The sequence below is a fragment of the Pleurodeles waltl genome, chromosome 7 (genome assembly GCF_031143425.1).
Source record: "Pleurodeles waltl isolate 20211129_DDA chromosome 7, aPleWal1.hap1.20221129, whole genome shotgun sequence".
NCBI lineage: Eukaryota > Metazoa > Chordata > Amphibia > Caudata > Salamandridae > Pleurodeles > Pleurodeles waltl.
The window spans coordinates 1,187,810,663-1,187,829,985 of record NC_090446.1 but is presented as its reverse complement, the minus strand read 5'-3'; the positions used below and the strand labels follow the sequence as shown (position 1 = coordinate 1,187,829,985).

General features: G+C 43.0%; 1 protein-coding gene across 7 annotated transcripts in view; it reads right to left on the bottom strand.

Annotated features, from left to right (window-relative positions):
* HEXD (hexosaminidase D) overlaps positions 1-19,323 on the bottom strand; it is a 238,406-nt gene that overhangs the window by 85,318 nt on the left and 133,765 nt on the right. For all 7 annotated transcript variants that reach the window (XM_069200286.1, XM_069200283.1, XM_069200282.1 and 4 more), the window contains 3 exons: positions 18,023-18,206; positions 14,511-14,582; positions 9,309-9,504 (listed from right to left, as the gene is read on the bottom strand). In XM_069200286.1, coding sequence (XP_069056387.1) covers positions 9,309-9,504; positions 14,511-14,582; positions 18,023-18,206 — 452 coding nt within the window. The remainder of the gene's footprint in view (positions 1-9,308; positions 9,505-14,510; positions 14,583-18,022; positions 18,207-19,323) is intronic.

Sequence of the window (19,323 nt, the reverse complement as noted above, 5' to 3'; positions counted from 1 at the left end):
TGAGGGCTCTCCTTGAGGGTAACTTTAAATACAGTGTGTGTGGGCTCTGAATAAAAGCTGCACACGCCATTTTATCGTATTTTGATAAAACATATCACGTTTATCTAGTGTGAAAGGTTGGGAGAGGCTGAAAATGAGGAGTGAATGGCTTAGGAGTTTTGAAGTGTGGTGCAAGCACTGGCATCTTTGCTGTTTTACGATACTTAGAGGTGCATGCCATCAGAGGAGTGCCGGTCTCCTCAGCCACTGCTGCTTGGTATTGGATGCCTCGCCACCTTTCTCCTCTCGGGGGCTGGAATGGAACTGAGAGGGCTTGTGTAATGGGCTGCATCTAGGTGCTTCGTGGAGAGGCGAAGGACAAGGCTGTCTGGGTTGTGGTCTCAGGACAGAGGGGTTGTGTGTTTGCTGATTTTACTCAGATTTCTGTACTGTTGGCTGTCGGGCGCATTGGGTCCTAATGTTTTTTTTTACTCGTTTCTATTCAGTGCTTGCTCATGCGCCTGTATTTCTTTTAACAATCTGAGCCCCCCATCCGCTCTCCCATTCACCACCCCCATCCCATTGCCAAAGGCAATAGCTTGCCCATAAGCGAGACCTATTGGCTTCACCAGTGCTTGTAATTCTTATTTCAGACCCTATGTGTGCTATGCAAGATCTTCAGATGGCTCCCAACCAACACCAGCAGGACCGTCACGCAGGCCCTCGTCACTAGCAGGCTGGACTACAGGAACACACTTTATGTAGGAATCACTGAACGCCTCCCAAAGAGACTACGGACAATATAAAACTACGTGGCCAGACTCATCCTTGACCTCCCCAGAAGAACCCACATCACACCCCATATTAGGAAACTACACTGGCTCCTGATCCAGAAGAGATGCCAGTTCAAGAGGCTGACCACGCATACAAAGCCGTGCACAGAGAAGGACCAGACTAGATCAACAAATGCTTAACATTCCACCGACCAACCAGACACCTATGGTCCGCCTCCCTCTTCCTTGAAGACACCCCCCGGATTGGCCAAAACAACAGTGAAAGATGCTCCTGCATGTACCTGGCGGCCAAAGCTTGGAACGACCTGCCCCTGCACCTCAGGACCACTCCATCGCTCCAGCAATTTAAGAAAGGACTCACAACCTGCTTGTCAAATGAACCAATCACCACAAAGCAAGCAGCAACTCCAGCACCATGAGTCCCTCATGGGTGATTTGCCGCACTCTACAAGTGCTTGATTGATTTCACAGGTCAACGTATGTAAAGTGATAAGAATAAATATTGAATACGTGCAATTACACTTTGGCTTAAATGATTTGGGTGAAACCTGTGAAAATTGAAAGGCAAGGAGACTTCTGCGATTTTGTAAAGTTTATGAATTTGGCGGTCATAAAATTTAATATTTGCTGAAAATACTGAAATTCTAACTGTTTATGGACTAGTTTAAGACTTTGTTAGTTTCTGTTGTAGAGGCCGGACTTGCACATTATAATGTGTTTCAGGCAAGTTTTTATTCAAATAGTTTTAATTACTTCTACTAATAAAAAAAAATGTGATTCAGAGTATAGAACGAACAACTATTGTCATCCAGCTCAACAAATGAGAACAGGTACAATCTTTTTGACAAGTTCAATGGATCTACATTCTGTGTTAACACATTCACATTACCTTCCTTGTCTCATGAAATATAACTGGGATTCTAAGTGAAGTGAGTTATCATTACACAATGGTCTCATTTGTTGAAGGTAGAAGTCTGTTTTGTCAAAAACTCTGTATCCACTTGATGTTTTTAAAATGGAATGCGTACCACTTATAGCAAAAACCCTCAAGGATAGTGAGACAATATGTATGCACTGTTCCTAAAAAAAGAATAATTTAGAGGTTAGTGCTACCGATAGGTCAAGTAGAAGCACGCCGCAGTTGTTTGCTACGATTGTCCTCCCAGTATTTCATCAAAGGCTACTTCATCTCTTACAAGAAGCTTTGGCAGAGCTCACATCATGAGTAACTTCTCAATATTTTTAGAGAATGCGGTGTAGTTATTTATGTTTACTAGACGTCATCATTCTTATGATCAACATTTAAAATGTTCCAGAACACACTGACCTTCGTTACAACATACAGAGTCAAGAGTTTTTATGTCCCTTTTTTCGTCCATTCTTTTTGGCTGTCGCTTAAACAAAATTACTTTGTTCATCCATGCTAATTACAATTTTAAAATCTCTTGTAAATTTATTTTCATCTCTTTTTTTAGAGGAGTATGCCACAATTAAGCATACCATAATACAGAATTGTGTCCCTCTTCAAAGAATGGTTAAGCCTTTTGACATTTAGAGACATGAATTGGAGTTTACACATAGGAGGGTGGCATAAAGATTAGGTAGTTAATGTGTCCGTTGGACTGACATATTTACAATAATGCCTCGTTGGACCCAGAAATTGTTTGGAAAACGCAGGGCAGATTGAGAGCTGCTCGATAAAGAAGTGGATGAGGCAACTGGGAGGGAAAGATGATGACAGAAAGGTGGAGAGTGCCAAGACAACAAAAGTAAACGTTTGGAAATAACATTCAGAACCACAAATGCCTGTGCCAAACCCCTACCATGGCACTACCCCACCAGCGCTATGGGAGAAGTGTACTAGTCCTGCAAATGAACCAGTCTCCCTTCTTCAAGATAGAAAAACTGGTTATAGGCAACAGATTTGTTAGGGGATTCACCAACTTTAACATGTATCTAGATCAATACAAATTTTCTTTGAGAGGATCTCTTGAAACCAACCAGAACACTAATGTTAGCCAACAGGGCTAGCAATTATCATAAGTGTATTAGACGTTTTGTTCAAGTGTGTGTAAATTAAACTTGAGAGAAAGATTGATAGTGTATGGAAGGTGTATCATGGTAAATGTAAGCAAGTCCACTGATGATTTGTATGCATGGTGGTGCGCTGCTCTATGAAAGGACGTTGTTTTATAGTTTGCTCAGATCAGTGCATGTGTGATCTGTGGAAAGCTTTAACGGTTGATGGGCCTATACTAATATGCTTGTTAGGCCAAATAATGTTTAGCGCCAACAATTTAAGTTTGCCTATATCAGTGCATATATGATCTGTGGATAGCTTTAACTGTTGTTGAGTCTATACAAATATGCTTGTTAGGCCAAATAATGCTTAGCATCAACAGTTTAAGGTATCCATTTGTAAGTCTGCATGAAGTGGACTTATATTCAGTCTGATTACTTATTTTACCTATTTATTTATGGGATGGTTTTATTAAGGGCAGCATACAGCCAGAATAGGAATTTTGACATTATAAAGAAGGTACCTGAAGCAATGGAGAGGACCAAACAGAGAAACTTTAGAGCGTTAACAACCAGGAATTGAGATTTGTATAAAATTTAAGAGGAGCGATTCTTTACGGGTATATAGATCCGATCCATGGGATTCTGCAACAATGTGCCCTGCACTAAGAAACCTTAACAACCCGTTTTTATGTATTTGTGGAGTGTTACCAAACGTTTACTGCACAGTGGCAAAATTCTATGTGAGAGAATTGTTCATAAATTTGTGAAAGTGTATGCAACCAAACGTCTTTAGTTTGAAAAGTCTAAAAAGTTCTGGCAGCTGTAATTAGAAAATATCGAACTGCTATGTCTTTCCTTTTCAGTAGGCCTAGATAAAAATAATTACATAAATCCAGGCACTATTGGATGAAAGTCAGAGTAAAAGTCTATCATCCTGGTACATAAACATTTGATGGTGACCAAAAACTTGAGAACACTTCAGGTGATGAGCCACAAGATAGGCTTACGTGAAGTGATTGCTTTCAATCTGGTCCCACAGGTCTAACTATATCACATCATGAAACTATAAACAAGTTAAGAGTACAGGTTGCTGTAGCATGATAGATCGGTAACTTGAAGGCAAGATAGTGTGAATGTGTGGTCCTCATGTCAAGTATTCATATCTGATTCTCTGCAATTTTCAAGAAAATTTAGTTGTGATAGATTCTCTAAGATTAATCCAGCTTTTTCCAAACTGGGCAGCGGAACAATAAATCAAGACGCCTTTCAATTCAGCATTTATCTTATCACACTTGCTTTATAGGTCACGCATCAGATTAAGGGGATCATTACGACCTCGGCGGTCTTTTCGCAAGACCGCCGAGGTACCGCAGTGCTGAAGACCGCCAGTGGTGGCGGTCTTCCGCGTATTATGACCGCTGGCATGCCGTCGTCCTTTTTCATACGGAAAGCCGCCAGCAGCCATACTGGCGGACGGCGGGAAAGTGGAGGTTGCTCAACCTCCACCGCCACGTCAACAGAACACCACCCACTGAATCACGTCCCATGATTCGGTGTGGCGGTGTTCTGGTGACGGAGCTGCCCCCATGGATCCCTTCCCCTCCCGGAGGATCAACGGACAAGGTAAGTTGATTGTCCGTTAGGGAAGGGGGTGGGGGGGTGTTGTGTGCGTGCATGGGGGTGTGCGTGTGAGAGTGTAGAGGGTGTGAGTGAGTGAGTGTATGTGTGCGGGGGGGTGCTGTGTGTATGTGAAATGTGTGCGGGTCGGACGGTGTGCATGTCTGTTTGTATGTGTGCGGGTATGTGTTGTCGGGGTGTATGTGTGCGTGTAGCGGTGTGTATATGTGCATGTTCGGAGGGTGTGCATGTAGGGGTGTGCATATGTGCATGTTCGGGGTGTGTGCGTGTAGGGGTGTGTATATATGCATGTTCGGGGTCGGTTGGGGAGAGGGGTTGTGCCACCTTTGGGGGGTGGCAGGGGTGACGGGGGTGTGGGTGGAGGATTCATGGGTGGTAGCGGGGTGGGGGAGACCCCTATCAGTGCCAGGGAACGAATTCCCTGGCACTGATAGTGCCTACCCCCATGGATCTCATGGTGGTTCCCAACCACCCGAGATCCATGGCAGTATGCAGGGTCCTGATACCGTCGGCGGTCTAGTGACGACCGCCGGGCTGGAGACCGCAATCCCCAGCCCAGCGGTTTTCACCACCATGGCGGTCGGAATGGTGAAGTGGCGGATGACTCATAATTCAATTTTTTTTCCGCCGGCCTGTTTGCGGTCTTACTGCCGCTTTACCACCGACCGCCAGGTTCGTAATGACCCTCTAAGTCTTTTGACAAATTGCTGCTCATTTATTTTTCAATATGGAGCTTGGTGTTTACTTTTCTTTCTCTGGCTGCAAATTGAGAGGCGTTTGTTTAAAAGGTGAATTATATGACCTTCTTGCTGTGGTAGAGGGAGTGTGAAAGGAAAGGATGTAATTTTTGGTGACACTTAGCAAAGTGTAAGTAACTGTAAAGTAACTGTACACATTCGGCAGCTGGGAAAGCACAAATGAGGCACATTTGCTGTGAAATTCTGAATTGTAATGGAAACAAAGATTTCAAAATGATGCACAAATTATAAATATTCACTGAAATCCGATTTCCACAAATTATCATTTGTGTGCAATATGGTTTTATCTGTAAAACTGTATGTATATGCACATTTAGTGGACATTTCAATGGAAAATATGCTCTCTGTAAATGACACTGCGCTACTACACAATGCTTTGGTTACATTAAAAAAAAAGAAATCGCATGCCTCCTGTCCATTAAAGTTAAGTAGATGACCAAAGTCTGTTGTTCTAAAAATCGGGACGTAGTACTAAAAGATTTGGGAAACACTGGATTAAGCTTTTCGTTTTATAGGGGATGGTCAGCCCTGCTGGGCCTCCAAATCTGTAACCAAAACTCAGTTTCTGCGTTAGGAAAGACCTAGAAACACTTCAATTTTCTGAGCATTTTACTGGTACTTATTAACAAACTGACAGCCTAGAAGTGCATACCAGTCACTATAATGTCAAGAAGCGTCTATGGTGGGAACATTTGCTTACACCGTAATACTGAACTGAATAGTTTGTCCGTAAACACACAACATCTATGGAGGAGGTCCAGTAGTGAAACGTTTACCGCTCTATATCCCGAGTTGTTTTCCAGGCATGAAAGGGTCAGGAGAATAAAACACCATTTGGGTGATTTTGTTAATCTGTAATCCACATCAAAACAAGCAGGTTTCTTCCAATCTGATGGCAGTATGACTGCAGAAAGCTGAGTGTGGTCAATCACCAGTGTGCTGTGGGTAATATATATTTACATCTCCCAAGCATGGAACACTTTAAAATTCAGACCTTCCAAAGTTAAAACTCCATCTTTCACAAGGGCTGCAACTACATTCTGGACCCAGAAACTCTGATTACCTTCAAGAAACAGTTAACAAGTTGCCTTTCTCATATTTTCATGTTATTGTATGTTTCTTTCTGATATATTCCGGTTTATCCCTACCTGCAGTCTATGTTGCAATGTGATTGCTTGTACACTATGCTTATGCGTTTCTCTGTAAAACACTAAAATACTTTTTGGTGCAGATAAACGCGAATAAAAATGTATTTAATATTTATTAACTGTTGAAATAATGTCAAGCAGCTAGGAGCCACCCCTGAGCACTTTAAGGGGTGCATTAAAGGAGAGAACGGAGTGACTGAGGAGAGGCAGGGAAGCCACCACCGAAAGCACATCTATGCAGCACTACGTAGACTCCTACTCTCCGGCAGAAGCGGCCTACCATTACTATCTATTGCCCTAATTACATTACATTACACTACATTCCCCTAACTACAAGTGACTGCACTAGGTTGCCATTTATGAGGTCCAATAAATAACTCCCAAAATAATCTTTCCCAAAAAAGGGATGCAGATTTTGGTAAACTCAATTCTCCAAAATCTACAATTCCTGATAATTATCGGGCATTTTTTGCCCAACAAATTTCGGTAAGTTTGCCCTGCTGAAAATTATGAAGGGGGGGGGGGTGCACTGTGGAAGCTTACTGTTAGCCACTGGAATTCAAATTGCAAGTTGTGTGATAACATATCACAATTAACTGGACGATTCATAAAGAGGACCCTATTTGTGGATTTTTGTGTAAAAACTCCTAGCAGGGCCTGGACTAGTTTGTCTATTTATTGGTGAATATTTTGAGTTTTAAGTGGATTAAGTCAGCACTGCACGAAGTATGATTGCTTCATTGTCTCCAAGGTTCTTATGAGCACAGATCCTATCTGTTCTTGACCCAGGAGACTGAATGATATCCTTGGACTTAGACACATATTTTTCATACACCCCTCCTGGAGGCTCACAAATATTATCTACACATCTTTGGAGGTTGGGGGTCCCTGAGTTTCCGTACTTCATTGTCTGACTACTTGAGGAAGGCTCACCATAGTCAGCTGTGGACTACCCCCGGATGACAGCAGATCTTTTGACATTGTTGGGTTTCCCCATAAGCTAGCCAACGCACATTCCGATTCTCTTGAACTGAGCAGGAGTCATCTGGCGGAGCACACTGGTGTCTGCATCGTGATGTGTCTCGCAGCATCTTTCACCCGTGGAGAACATTCCTGGCTAAATCTTTTTGTCACAGTCAAAAAGGAGCTGCATCAACACTTCTGCAGGCTGGGGATTCCACAAGAGCACTTGTTAAGGGACTCCTGTAAGCCTTCCAGCTACTTCTTCTCCTGCCCCACATTCTGAAAAAGATAAAGAACAACTGGGCTCAAGCCAAACTGGCTGACCCTGAGTGGGCCTGGAGAGTGTGGTTCCCAGAACTACTGGGCATGAATGTCTGCTATCTTACCCATTAGGGAGCACCTTCTAGCTCAGCAACAGAGCAAGATCCCCAATTTAAATATACGCAGTCAACACCTTCATGCACGAGAGTGAGTGGCGGCAATTAACTACCTTCGATATGCCAGCTGAAGTGGTGGATGATTCTCACTGCCAGATGCTCCTCAACGAAATCCATATATGCTGGGACAAATTTGTAACTTGGTGTGGTGCCAATGAGACAGACTCTTAAAGCAAAGCTGTCTGAAATGATTTTATTTGTTTTGACCTTAGCCCAGCAGGGTCTTGCAGTGGGCAGAAGGTTGTAAAAGGTTATTTGTCAGTTATGTCTGCTTTTCTGAGTTCACTGGACCAAACATCCTTGTTCAAATCACCTCTGATGAAATGTATTAATTTTGACACAGACGTTCCCTTACAAGCTGTTTCTGATGAGACAGTGGGACCTTAAGTTGGTTTTAATATTCCTCATGTGTATTGCCTTTCTCAGTGCAATTATGTCATCTTGTCACATGAATGAATTAAAGGCTTTCTTTGTGCTCTGTACTTACACCAGGTTTTTTCAAGACAAACTGGTGCTGGAGACTCGGACGGCCTTCTTTCCAAAAGGTAGGATTCCTTTCGATGTTAGGCAATCCATAATTCTACCAGCATTATCTCCTCACCCTCTCTCAAAAGAGGAGGATGGGTTACATAATTGGGACCCAAATTGATGTTTAGCTTTCACATAGCTCTTACCAAAGAACACCTAATGGAAAAATCAACTTGTTTAGGGTGGGGAGTGTTTGTGGAGCAAAGAAAGGGGAGGCTGGGCAGAAGAGGACTGTGTCGAGGTCTAGTCCTCTGCATTATGGTCTGCTATGCACTGGCCAAAAGGCAGAGTCCAGAAGGTCTGAGAGCCCATTCCACAAAGGCTAAGGGAGCTGGCACTGTGTTGGCACACAGATCGTCTGTCCTTGACCTCTGCCAGGCTGTGACGTGGGCATCGGTGCATTTGTTTTTCATGAAGCACTACTGCCTTTACTGTCAGATTCGGCATGAATGACACTTCTCCAGCTCGATTCTGAAAGACTTTTTCAATATAAGCACACCCCACAAACACTCCACCCTAGCGACATACTACTTTGGTATTTGTTCTAAGGTGAGGAATCTGTCGTTAAAAGTATCCATCAGAAGAACATGTTACTTACCTTTGTTAATGTCCTTTATGGTGGATACTCTCTCTAATCGCAGATTCCTCACTGCACTTCCGCCTTCACGTTTTGTGGTGAGGTCTCTATTTTAAAATCTAAAAAGGTCTCAAATTGCTAGTCAGCACACTGTTACCAGCAATTGTTCATATTCCGTATTTGCGGATGCAGAGGGAACAGATAAGAAACTGATGTCTGCACACAGGAGTGGTGCTTGTACGTAGCTAAGCTTCATTACAGGATATATCTTACTATTTCAGTCCTCATCACTAATTTCTTCATCTGGCAATACCTCCCTGAATGTATGTATGGACTTTATGAGTTTAAGGTCTGCTCGTGGCACCGTTAGTGGGGTCAGATTTACTGTGAAAATAAAAGCTGGTGAGTCCCAACAGCTCTAGACACACACAAAAATAAATAACAGGAGAAGTTTCTTATGTTACCTTTGCCATCCTGTCAGAGCGATTCCTTGTATAAGACCAGAGACTTTGCTGTTGGCTACTTGCAGCCACAGGACATGGTTGTCTACATGATGTCTAATGTGGGTTAAACTCTGATTTACCCCAGTGGCTCCTTTAAATGCACTGGCAAGCCACATTCTTGAGAAGCCACATCGCTGGTACTTCTCCATGAGTTGTACTGGAAACAAACAGAAAAAGTCTTAAAATTCGCCACAGAAGAACAAACAACAGGAGCCAACACATTTTGGAGATGTACTTCTTGGAAATCTCATAACATCATGTGACCCTTATTTTGTTCTCATCAATAATGATTCGATCTAACTACAGTTTTGAAATGTAAATGCTACTTCTAAGAATTTTCTATGAACAATAATTGGACCTTTTGTGCTACAGTGTCTTTAAGTTCTTGATCTGGCACAGCTATTCAGGCATTCCTTATATATTATCTGTTTGTTCTTCACCCTGTATGTTCCCCCAGAAAATCAGCATCATGGAATTTTACTACTCAGAGTTCACTTTAGATTTTTTGATTTCTTGTGCACATTTCAGTTGTGTAGCACATCTAGCTCTTGCATACAGAATATGCACTAATCCCACCACTGTGCTGGGCAATAGTTGGGGGTTAAAACAGTAAATCCTCTAGATATTAGCACTTTCCTAAATATCTCTAAGAGATTCTGCTAGTGATCGTCTGAGGCTTCTGTGGGACCCATGGATTGGTGCATCTCTCGCAGAGAGATCTGAAACAAAAAAGGATTTGGCCACAACCAATAGGTAATACAGCAACTATTTCACTTCATCCAGCCACAGCAATATCTGGACCCTTTCCATGGCCTCGGAATACAGCCTGACAGAGGATCAATCTTCTGTGGACATGGAACTATGGTCTTTCACAATATTTGCTATTTGTACTGACAAAAACTGCCTCACGTAAGAGCTAGGCGTTTGGGATTTCCATTTGTTGAATGCTGTGGGGAGATTTACATGTGCTTTTGGGAAACCTTTGTAGACCCTCATTACAAGATACTTGTTAATTCTGAATTAACATCACAGATATCTATTTTTCTGAGAGTTAATGAGGATTACGAGTTATTACCCCAGGAATGGGGAATACCTGGCTCAATTCTGTGACCCAAATCTACACAGATTTACTTTCGGCTTTGAGCAGGTGGTAAATTGTGCCAGGGCTTTTTTTTCTTCTCTGCGGTGGGAATGAGAGGGGGCAGCAGGAAGGCAGATGGCTTTTTAGGTCTCGCCTAAGCAGCGCATGTGCTGTCTCTTAGAGACACCCTGTATTTACTCTGTGGGCTTTCAGCATGCCCATCGCTTTTATTCGTTGTTTAGTGTGCCTTTCTAAATTCCTTACTTTTCAGCAGTAAATCATGGCCATTCCTTTTCGTGTGTTGGGCCCTCTGAAGGCGACTGGCCCTGTTACATGTCTCACTTCACTTCTGGCCATTTAAGTTAGTTTTGCACACAGTTTTTTTGTTTTGCCTTGGCTTGTGTTTTCATAATGTGTTTGTTGGCTTCCCGGAGCAAATGTACACAGCTAATGTTTGCACCCACACACGGTATTTTTAGTTATAAACACTCAGCTCGGGTTTTCAGAATGTTGTGCCTTATGTCTTTCTGAGACAAACACGCTCCACTGACTGCATTATTATTTTGGAAACAGACATGGCATTCACTTTTATTTTGATTTTTAACACACAATAAATACACAGGCATGTATTGACTGCTGTGCTCCGAGGGGCTTGTCTATTTTTACAAGATGAGTCATTTCACTTGATTTAGAACAGAGTGAGCTGGTAAAAAAAGAACTTATAAAAACACGGTTTTCCTGTATAGACCACCTTATTTCCGTTGGTGGAAACATGCGTTGTCTTCCCCCAGTGAGATTCTGCGTGGATTACCTGAAATAACTTCCACACCTTGAATGCATCTCCTGATAGTGATTGGTTATAAGAGAATAAGGGTGTTAGGGTGCATTTGTGTGCACTGAGTAGTAGTACAGACAAGGTTGGCTTTTGCAGTTTATTGTAATAACAAAGCAGTTTTACACCCAGTGTCATCCGTATGGACTGGATGGTCCGTTGAATGTGCCCTTCAAAGCATACCGGTGGCTTAGGGAGGCTACCCTTCCCAAGCCATATAATACCTATTTCCAAGGGAGAGGGTGTTACCGCCCTCTCCCACAGGAAATCCTTTGTTCTGCCTGAGCTGGTCAAGCAGCAGGAGGGCAGAAACCTGTCTGAGGAGTGGCAGCAGCACGGGCTGCCAGGAGAACCCCAGAAGACTAGTAGTAGTAATGATGGGGGTCATCTAAGGAGCCCCCATGGGGCAAGATGAAGGGGAAAGAGGAAACTGAAGGAATGTACTAACAATAGGGGACTTATATGAAGACAGCTGATCGGGTAATCTAAAAAAAGCAGAGATGGCAGATAACCTTTGAGGGTGCCCACAGTAGAGTCCTGCTGGGCCAAAGAAAGTATGAACAAGAGGACCACAGAGAGAGGGGCAGAGAGGGGGTCAACAGACTTGTCTGTACACCATGCCACAAATGTATTCCAATGACAGGCATATACAGGTATGGTGGCGGGATGCCTGGCTGGCAAAATGACATTATAGACTTCGGGCAGAAGGTCAAAGGCTGTCCACTGCTGCTGCTCAATCTCCACGCAAGAAGGCGGAGACTGGAGAGGTTCGGGTGGGGAATATTCCTCTCTGGCTGTGACAGAAGATCCTCCCAAAGGGGCAGTCTGATCGGAGGATCGATGGCCTTGCTCAGTACCTCAGAACGCTAATCTCTTCGTGCCCATTCTGGGGCCACAAGAATTACTTGGGCCCGGTCGTTCTTGATCTTCTTGAAAACTCTGGACAGATGTGGTATGGGCGGAAAGGCGTACAAGGAGGCCTGAGCTTCACTTGTGAGGAAAAGATTCCACCTTGGAAACTCGAAAGCGAAAAACTGCTGACACTGCACGTTCTCTACGGAAGCGAGCAGATCTAACAAGGTTCTCCTAACTGCTAAGAGACCTTGCAACACCTGCGGATGGAGAAGCCATACATGATCGACCAGGCATTATTGGCTGAGTTTGTCCGCTCTGGTGTTCAGAGAGCCCGTCAGATGCTGAACTACCAGAGAAATACACTGATGTTCCAGCCATGTCCAGAGGTGCAGAGCCTCCTGACAAAGGATCCACGACCCCACCCTGTTTGTTGCAGTACCACTTGGCGGTGTTGTTGTCTGCGAACAACTGCAATACTTTCCCTTGACAGAGGGAAGAAATGCTTTCAATGCCAGTCTGATCACCTGGAGCTACAAAAGGCTGATCTGATGTGGAGTCTGATCTCCACTTCTCCCAGTTGGCCACCCCATCCCAGGAGTGACACATCTGTCACCACTGTCAAATCTGGTTGGGGAAGGGAGGGGGCTCAACCTCGAACCCAATCGTGGTTTGTTAGCCACCACTGCAGATCTTGTGCAGTTCCCTCCGAGATCTGGACCACATCGAGAAGATTTCCCTCATGCTGCGTCCACTGGAACTTCAGGACCCACTGCAGAGCCGGCATATGCCATCTGGCATGTGACACCAGCAAGCCCTGCAGCGTCAGAGTCATTCTCACTGAAATCCAGGATAGAGGCTGAAACATCAGTATCATAACCTAAATATCCTGGACTTGCTGCTCAGGAGGATAAGCCAGAAACTGCACTGTGTCCAGAACAGCTCCGATGAAAGGAAGCTTCTCAGGAGGAGTCAGGTGCGACTTCAGCATGTTTATAGTGAATCCCAGGTTATGCAGGAGGTTCACCGTATTCTGGAGATGGGAGATGTCTCCAACAGCTAGTCGTTGTGGTGGGGGTGGGGGGGAAGACTGAAACCCGTGGCCTGCACAGATGAGCTGTGACCACCGCTTTCACTGTGGTGAACACTAAAGGGACGCTGGTAAGGCCAAAGGGGAGCACAGTGAACTGAAAGTGCTAAGTGGTGCACTGTGACCTGCAAGTAATGTCTGGGGCAGGCAGGATGGGGATGTAAAAAAAAAAAAGCATCCTGCAAGCCCCACGCTACCATCCAGACCCTCCCTGTATCCCAACCCATTAGATCACGGGTCACCATCCAACACTGAAGGCAAGGTCCCTGCCAAAGTCAGCATCGGGCAAAGGCAATCTGGCTCCGTGTCTGAGTCGGCAATAAGGATGGGGTCAACGTCACCAGAGGGCACGGGCATCATCGAAAGTGTTGATGTTGGAACTAGCATTGGGGAAGGTAAACGTGCCACAACCAACGCCATGGGTGCCACCCAGAGCCGAGGCCAGAAGCTGCAGAACCTAAGCGGGACCCTCCCGACTCCGCAGGGCCCGAAAATACTCCAGCAGAGCCAGGCTGCCCAAAGAGACACAAGGCCTCATAAAATTCCTGGATTTGGGCAGGGGTCGCTCTGCCTCCCAGAAACACAGGGTAGGGAGGAGCCGACCCTGACAGCGCGCAGGGGTACTGCTTGAGAGAAATTTCTGGATCCAAACGGATGCCTGGGGGAAATTCTAAGGTAAAAAATTTGCAAATAGAAGTCTCTAACAGATAAGCAATGCTACTTTCCAAAAATGAATTAGATTTTTTCATTTACTTTCATTTTTTGGCAAGGCAAATTTAGCGTACAAAATACAATTATGTCAGAAAGATCTTCAGAGTGAATTGTTTTCTCTGAACCAGTGATGAATTTAATTTATAGTACAACATCAATGAGTTTCAAATTAAGACCAGGGGTATCCGTCGTCTAGGCAGTTGCATGATGTTCTGCAGAGTACCAGTGAAGACCCATTATTGTTGCAAGATTACATGTGTTTCCCTTCACAACTACCTAATAACCAATGGCTTTTAACCAATATATTTGAAACAATTTGCTATTAAGTGCAAATTTGTATCCTATTTTTGTCTAACGTTGGAGTATTTAATTCACGCCACCTATAACCCTGAGGTAGTCTGGTTCCCCAACAGGGTGCAATGCGGGAATGGAAAAACATTTTCACATTCTTCCCTCCAGCCTCTTCCAGTTGCCAGCTCGGCTGCGAAAATACATATGCACAAAGCTGTGAAGTGGTCGTAATAGTGCTCCCTCCTCTGTGAGCAGGCATATTTAACTCAAGTAGAAACCTTTGCATTCCATGCATTCTATACGTACTTTTGTTGTTAACGTCCAGGTCAGAAATATAGTCCCAGATCATCGGTTCCACCAGCTGTGCTATGCCAGACTCTGCAAGGATAAGAGACTAGTCAGTAGCATCATGGTCTTCACTTGCATCCACACTAGAGTCCTTACTCATTACCTTCAGTCACTCACTACTGCACATCTATTAGCTGCACAATGCTCAAAAGGCAAAAAGCACCCAATCTTCCCACCTAAGCATTGAAAAACATCTTGCACAAACAATTCACAAGTGACACACTTCATAAAGGTCATTATCATAATATCACTTCTTTATTCATAGTGAATCACTGCTCAGAAAAGTATCAATAGACTTGCTTTAACAAATATTTTGGGTTTACTTGTTGGAAAGATGGATTTCCCCCAAACAAACTGAACACACACTAATTTGTTTATTAATACTTTTGAATAGACCTACAAAAATAATCACATCCTTATAAGTTAGACAAAAATTAAAATTTGCAGTTCAAGCAGGGCATTGTTTTGTTCTCTATAATTTATTTCAATTGGATGCAGCTAGAAAGGAAACAAAACATAAGGAGGGCTGGAGGTAACATTTTGTGAAGAACCTTTAACAGAATAATCACATCAATTGTTAGTTGGATACAGCTTGATGCGTTTCCTAAGTAAGTGTAATATTTGACTTGAAATGCAGTTCTCTACCCAAGGAAAATAAATCCTATTGGCACATAAAGAGCCAATTCAAGGGTAAAAGGAAATCTACTCCTGCAAGAAACTGATGGGTAATTCTTTTCAAAAACTCTATTTTTCTGGAATAATGCCATAGTAAATCAATTTGTAACAAGTAACAAGGTACTTTATTTTGATACGGGTCATACATTTCTTTCTTACTAATAAAGCAAAATAAAGAAAAAAGCAATAGGAAAGCCAATAGGCCTCTCCTTGTGAGATTTATTGGTTTTGTCAATGTTTTTAAGACATGTCCACAGCAACGCAAACTCCAGTGCAACACAGTTTAAAGTCAAGAAAAAAGCAATATGACGCTGCCAGCGTTGATCACGTCATAGCTGTTTTGTTTTATAGAAATGTTGCACAGCAACCTGCACTGCTGTACAATATGTTAAAAAAAGCAGGGAGGCGAAACATGAAGGAGGATGTGAAAGGAGCAGCAATAACAGACAATGGGAGGAGGGAGTATGAAGAAAACAAAACGAGTGGGGTGAGGGAGAGGAGGGAAGGAGTACTAGATGGAGGCAAGAGGTGTAGTAGGGGGGTGGTGGTGAAGCTGAAATAGTACCTCAAACACAGTGCAAGCAGCAGATGGGCACTAATTAAGTTGAATCAAGCTGTGCTTTCTACATGCTACAAAGAAAGGAATGGACATGATGCTGGGCCTGCACCGGCTAATTTGGAGGTCTCAAATAAGAGTGACACTGAAGCCAACAAATGGTAAGCAAAGGGCGGGCACAAAGCCCTTTATTGTAAATCATAGTTTCTTGCACCCTCAACCTAAAAAGAGGTGCTCCCCGCCAACAACTTAAAAATTCCTTTACAAAGTGTTAATTCTTGCACAACAACTGAAGGAGATTTTGCTTTTTCCCAACAAGATGATTATACTGCTAGACAAAAACAACTGTCTGGATGCATGGCAGGAAGTGGGAGTGAACCGCTCTGGTGCTTACACTAGATGAAATGTGGTCCATTGTGGACAAGGATGATGATGATGGAATGATCCTATTTAACTTGCCTACAGTGTTTAATACAGTAGTTCATGATACTCTGATCGCAGGACTTGTGGATTTAGGACTGAGATACTGTGTTGAATTTGTTTTCTTCTTTTCTGCAATGCTGATGCTTCTCAGGGATGGAACCTCCTTATCAATCAAGCCAGTACGAAGTTATATGTAAAGTGCCGTAGGGCTCTTCCTCGTCACCCACACTCTTTACAATTTATGGACGACCGTTAAGTACTTTTTGTCAAATCATGTGAGTGTTCTGTGGTTTCCAACGTGGAAAACACCCAAATGATACAGGAGCTCAGGCTTCTTATGGAAACATAACTGCGTGCTGGTCTTCAATGCAGCTCTAGATGGAGAGAAATGTTGGTTACACTGAGCTCATGTTGGTGGGTAACTATGTGGCCAGGTGGAGCAAGGCCCTAGGACCTCGACTAAAGTAAATTCTTTATGTGTTCTTCTTACAGCCATCTTTTAATTAATAGGTAGATTAAAGCTGCCTCACCCTCCTGCTTTCTTCCACTTAAGACGCTGAGGAAAGTTCTTCCCTTTTAACCAAAACATATACATTGCCAACTGCAATGCTGAAAGCAGACTGTTGTAATTTACATTATTTAAGCCTTCTGCAGTCCTCTTTAATGGCTGTGCGGAGAGCCCAAAATATGGTGGCCAGATTCACATGCAAGATAAAAAAAAATTGACAATATTATCCAGGCAAGAGTTGACCTGCATTGGCTTCCTTTTAGGCAGATGATTATCTTTAAAGCTTTGTACCTAATGTTTAAGGTCTTCAACAGGGTTCAAAACATCTCCCTGAGCAGATCAATTTGAGCACTACCAGCCATAGAGAGATATCCGATCCTACTTTCAACTACTATCTGTCATATCCTGGAATAAAAAGACCGGAATGGGAGGGACGGCGTTATCACATTTGGGACAATGACTCTCGAACAAAGGTTCCCTTGGGAATAAACTAATTGGCTATTATGGGTCATTTTGGAAGACCCTAAAAACGTGTATATTTTCTCATGTTTCTTAAGGTAAAGTTTTTGTTCTCTTTTCCTTTGTGGGTAGTATCTCAATGTGTGTTGGTTTTAGTGCTAAGAAGTCTGTTGAGGTAAATGAGTGTCTTTTATAAGTGTCTTTCCTATCCTATTTTATCATTGCTCACTGACAGAAGAGATAGCTAATAAAGAAATAAATACGAAGTTGAATAATTATAGGAAATATCACTGCATGAATTCTAACCACTACTCATTACATAAGAATTACGTCATGATTTGTTTTAAATGAGTGGAGAAATTCTTCATTTGTTTGCAAGTATTGGTAATATTGGCCACGACAGCCATCATAATGGCAAACCAATCTTCCTCAAACTATGGTTTAATGAGGTAGATATAAAATCAGCAGCACTATATCTTAGTTCTGGCAGACTGTGGCAGAGGGAAGCAGTGGCAATAAGCAAGCAAATCCCGCTCCCAGAAATTGCAAACCTCCCGCTCTGTAGTACACACTAGAGGCTCACCAAAATAAAGGGGCTGTACATAGAAACAATCCCTGCATCCAAGTAGTTGACGGACTGCTCTGCAGTACATATACTGTAAGAGAAGCACTCATTTTGCCGAGCAAGATTAAATGACGTACACAGCTAAAGAATTTCCCTATAATTAATTTGTGCAGCTGTACTCCCAACTGTGCTTCCGGTACTGCCAAAATCCCACTACTAAAAAAAAATAGAAATCTCTTTTCTGAAAGAGTGACCTATCACTAATACATTTACAATGACCATACCTGCCAGGACATCTTCATTCATATTCCGAAGCATGTCGTCCCACATGATGGGCGTCACAGATGGAAAGGTAGTGATCACGTGATTTGCCACAGCCTTTGTGTGGTTCAGGAAAAGTTGTTCCATCGTGCACTCTCCTCCACTCAGACACTGCCTGGACTCTTCCCCCTCACCAAGGTAATAGACCTGTCAAAAATAAGCAATAAGAGAAAAAGGCTGTGAAGGTTATAGAGCGATATGCACATTGTGTTGTTTCAACCTCCAGGAGGTTTGCAGGCCTGAGGCCCTACAGCGCAAAAGCTGATCTCTGCCCAGGTTTTGCTGTGCTCTGGGAGGCATCAACACTGCAGCCCCTCTACCCCAATGTTTAGCCATCTGTTTATAACAATATTCAATTCAATGATATCTTTTATTAACCTCAAAGTCAGAAGGATGAAAGGCTGTGTCAACTCAACTCGCATTCATATCTCTGCCCTGCTAGTTCACACAGACTTTAGAAATGGGCCTCAGGCCAATGAATGATCAGACATATGGACACGCCTGGAAAAAGTACACAGCTGTTCCAGTGTTGTTTGCACACCAGCACATTAAATGAAATGCCTCTTAAGGCCTGAAAGCTCAATAAAACTTTGTATTGCTGTATTTCATTGGCACCTTTAGTCTCACTCAGAGTGTAAATCTCAGAAGAGTCTTACTCCAAGGCATTTCTCAATAGTCCAGGTTTTGAGGAAATCACAACCTTCTACTAAAGTAAGAAAAAAAAGGTCAACCAAGGATGTTCTCCTTCACGAGTAGCTCGATGAAATGCAGGGACTGTAAATATCTCAAACTGGTTGCAAGATCCTTGAAAAGCCTGGTTAAAAAAAAGAAACCTGTCACATGTCCTCATTGTTTTAATATCAATTACAATTGAAAAGAATGGTACAACAATAATTCGATGTAAAAATGTTGTTTAATCTCACTGTTTCCTTAACAGGAAACAATGTAGGCAATGTGGATAAAAGAAGAAGTTGCTAGAGTGACCATCAGGGTGCAGACTGCGGCAGCATCCCTGAAGGCAGTGTGGATACAATTAGAGCACTTTCTTCCTGGTAGGCATAAAGGTGGAAGCATTATCCCTGCTGTACCGGGGAGATAGGAGGCTTTTTGTGAATTTATTGAAGAGACCAAAAACAGAAAATCAAGATTTAAGGAAAGTGACTTGAATGTTGGCATGACATAGGGATTACTAATAACATAAAGCTACTAACTATTTTGGCTTGGTTCTATTTAAGGGTTAATAAAATGCATGATAATTCTTTGT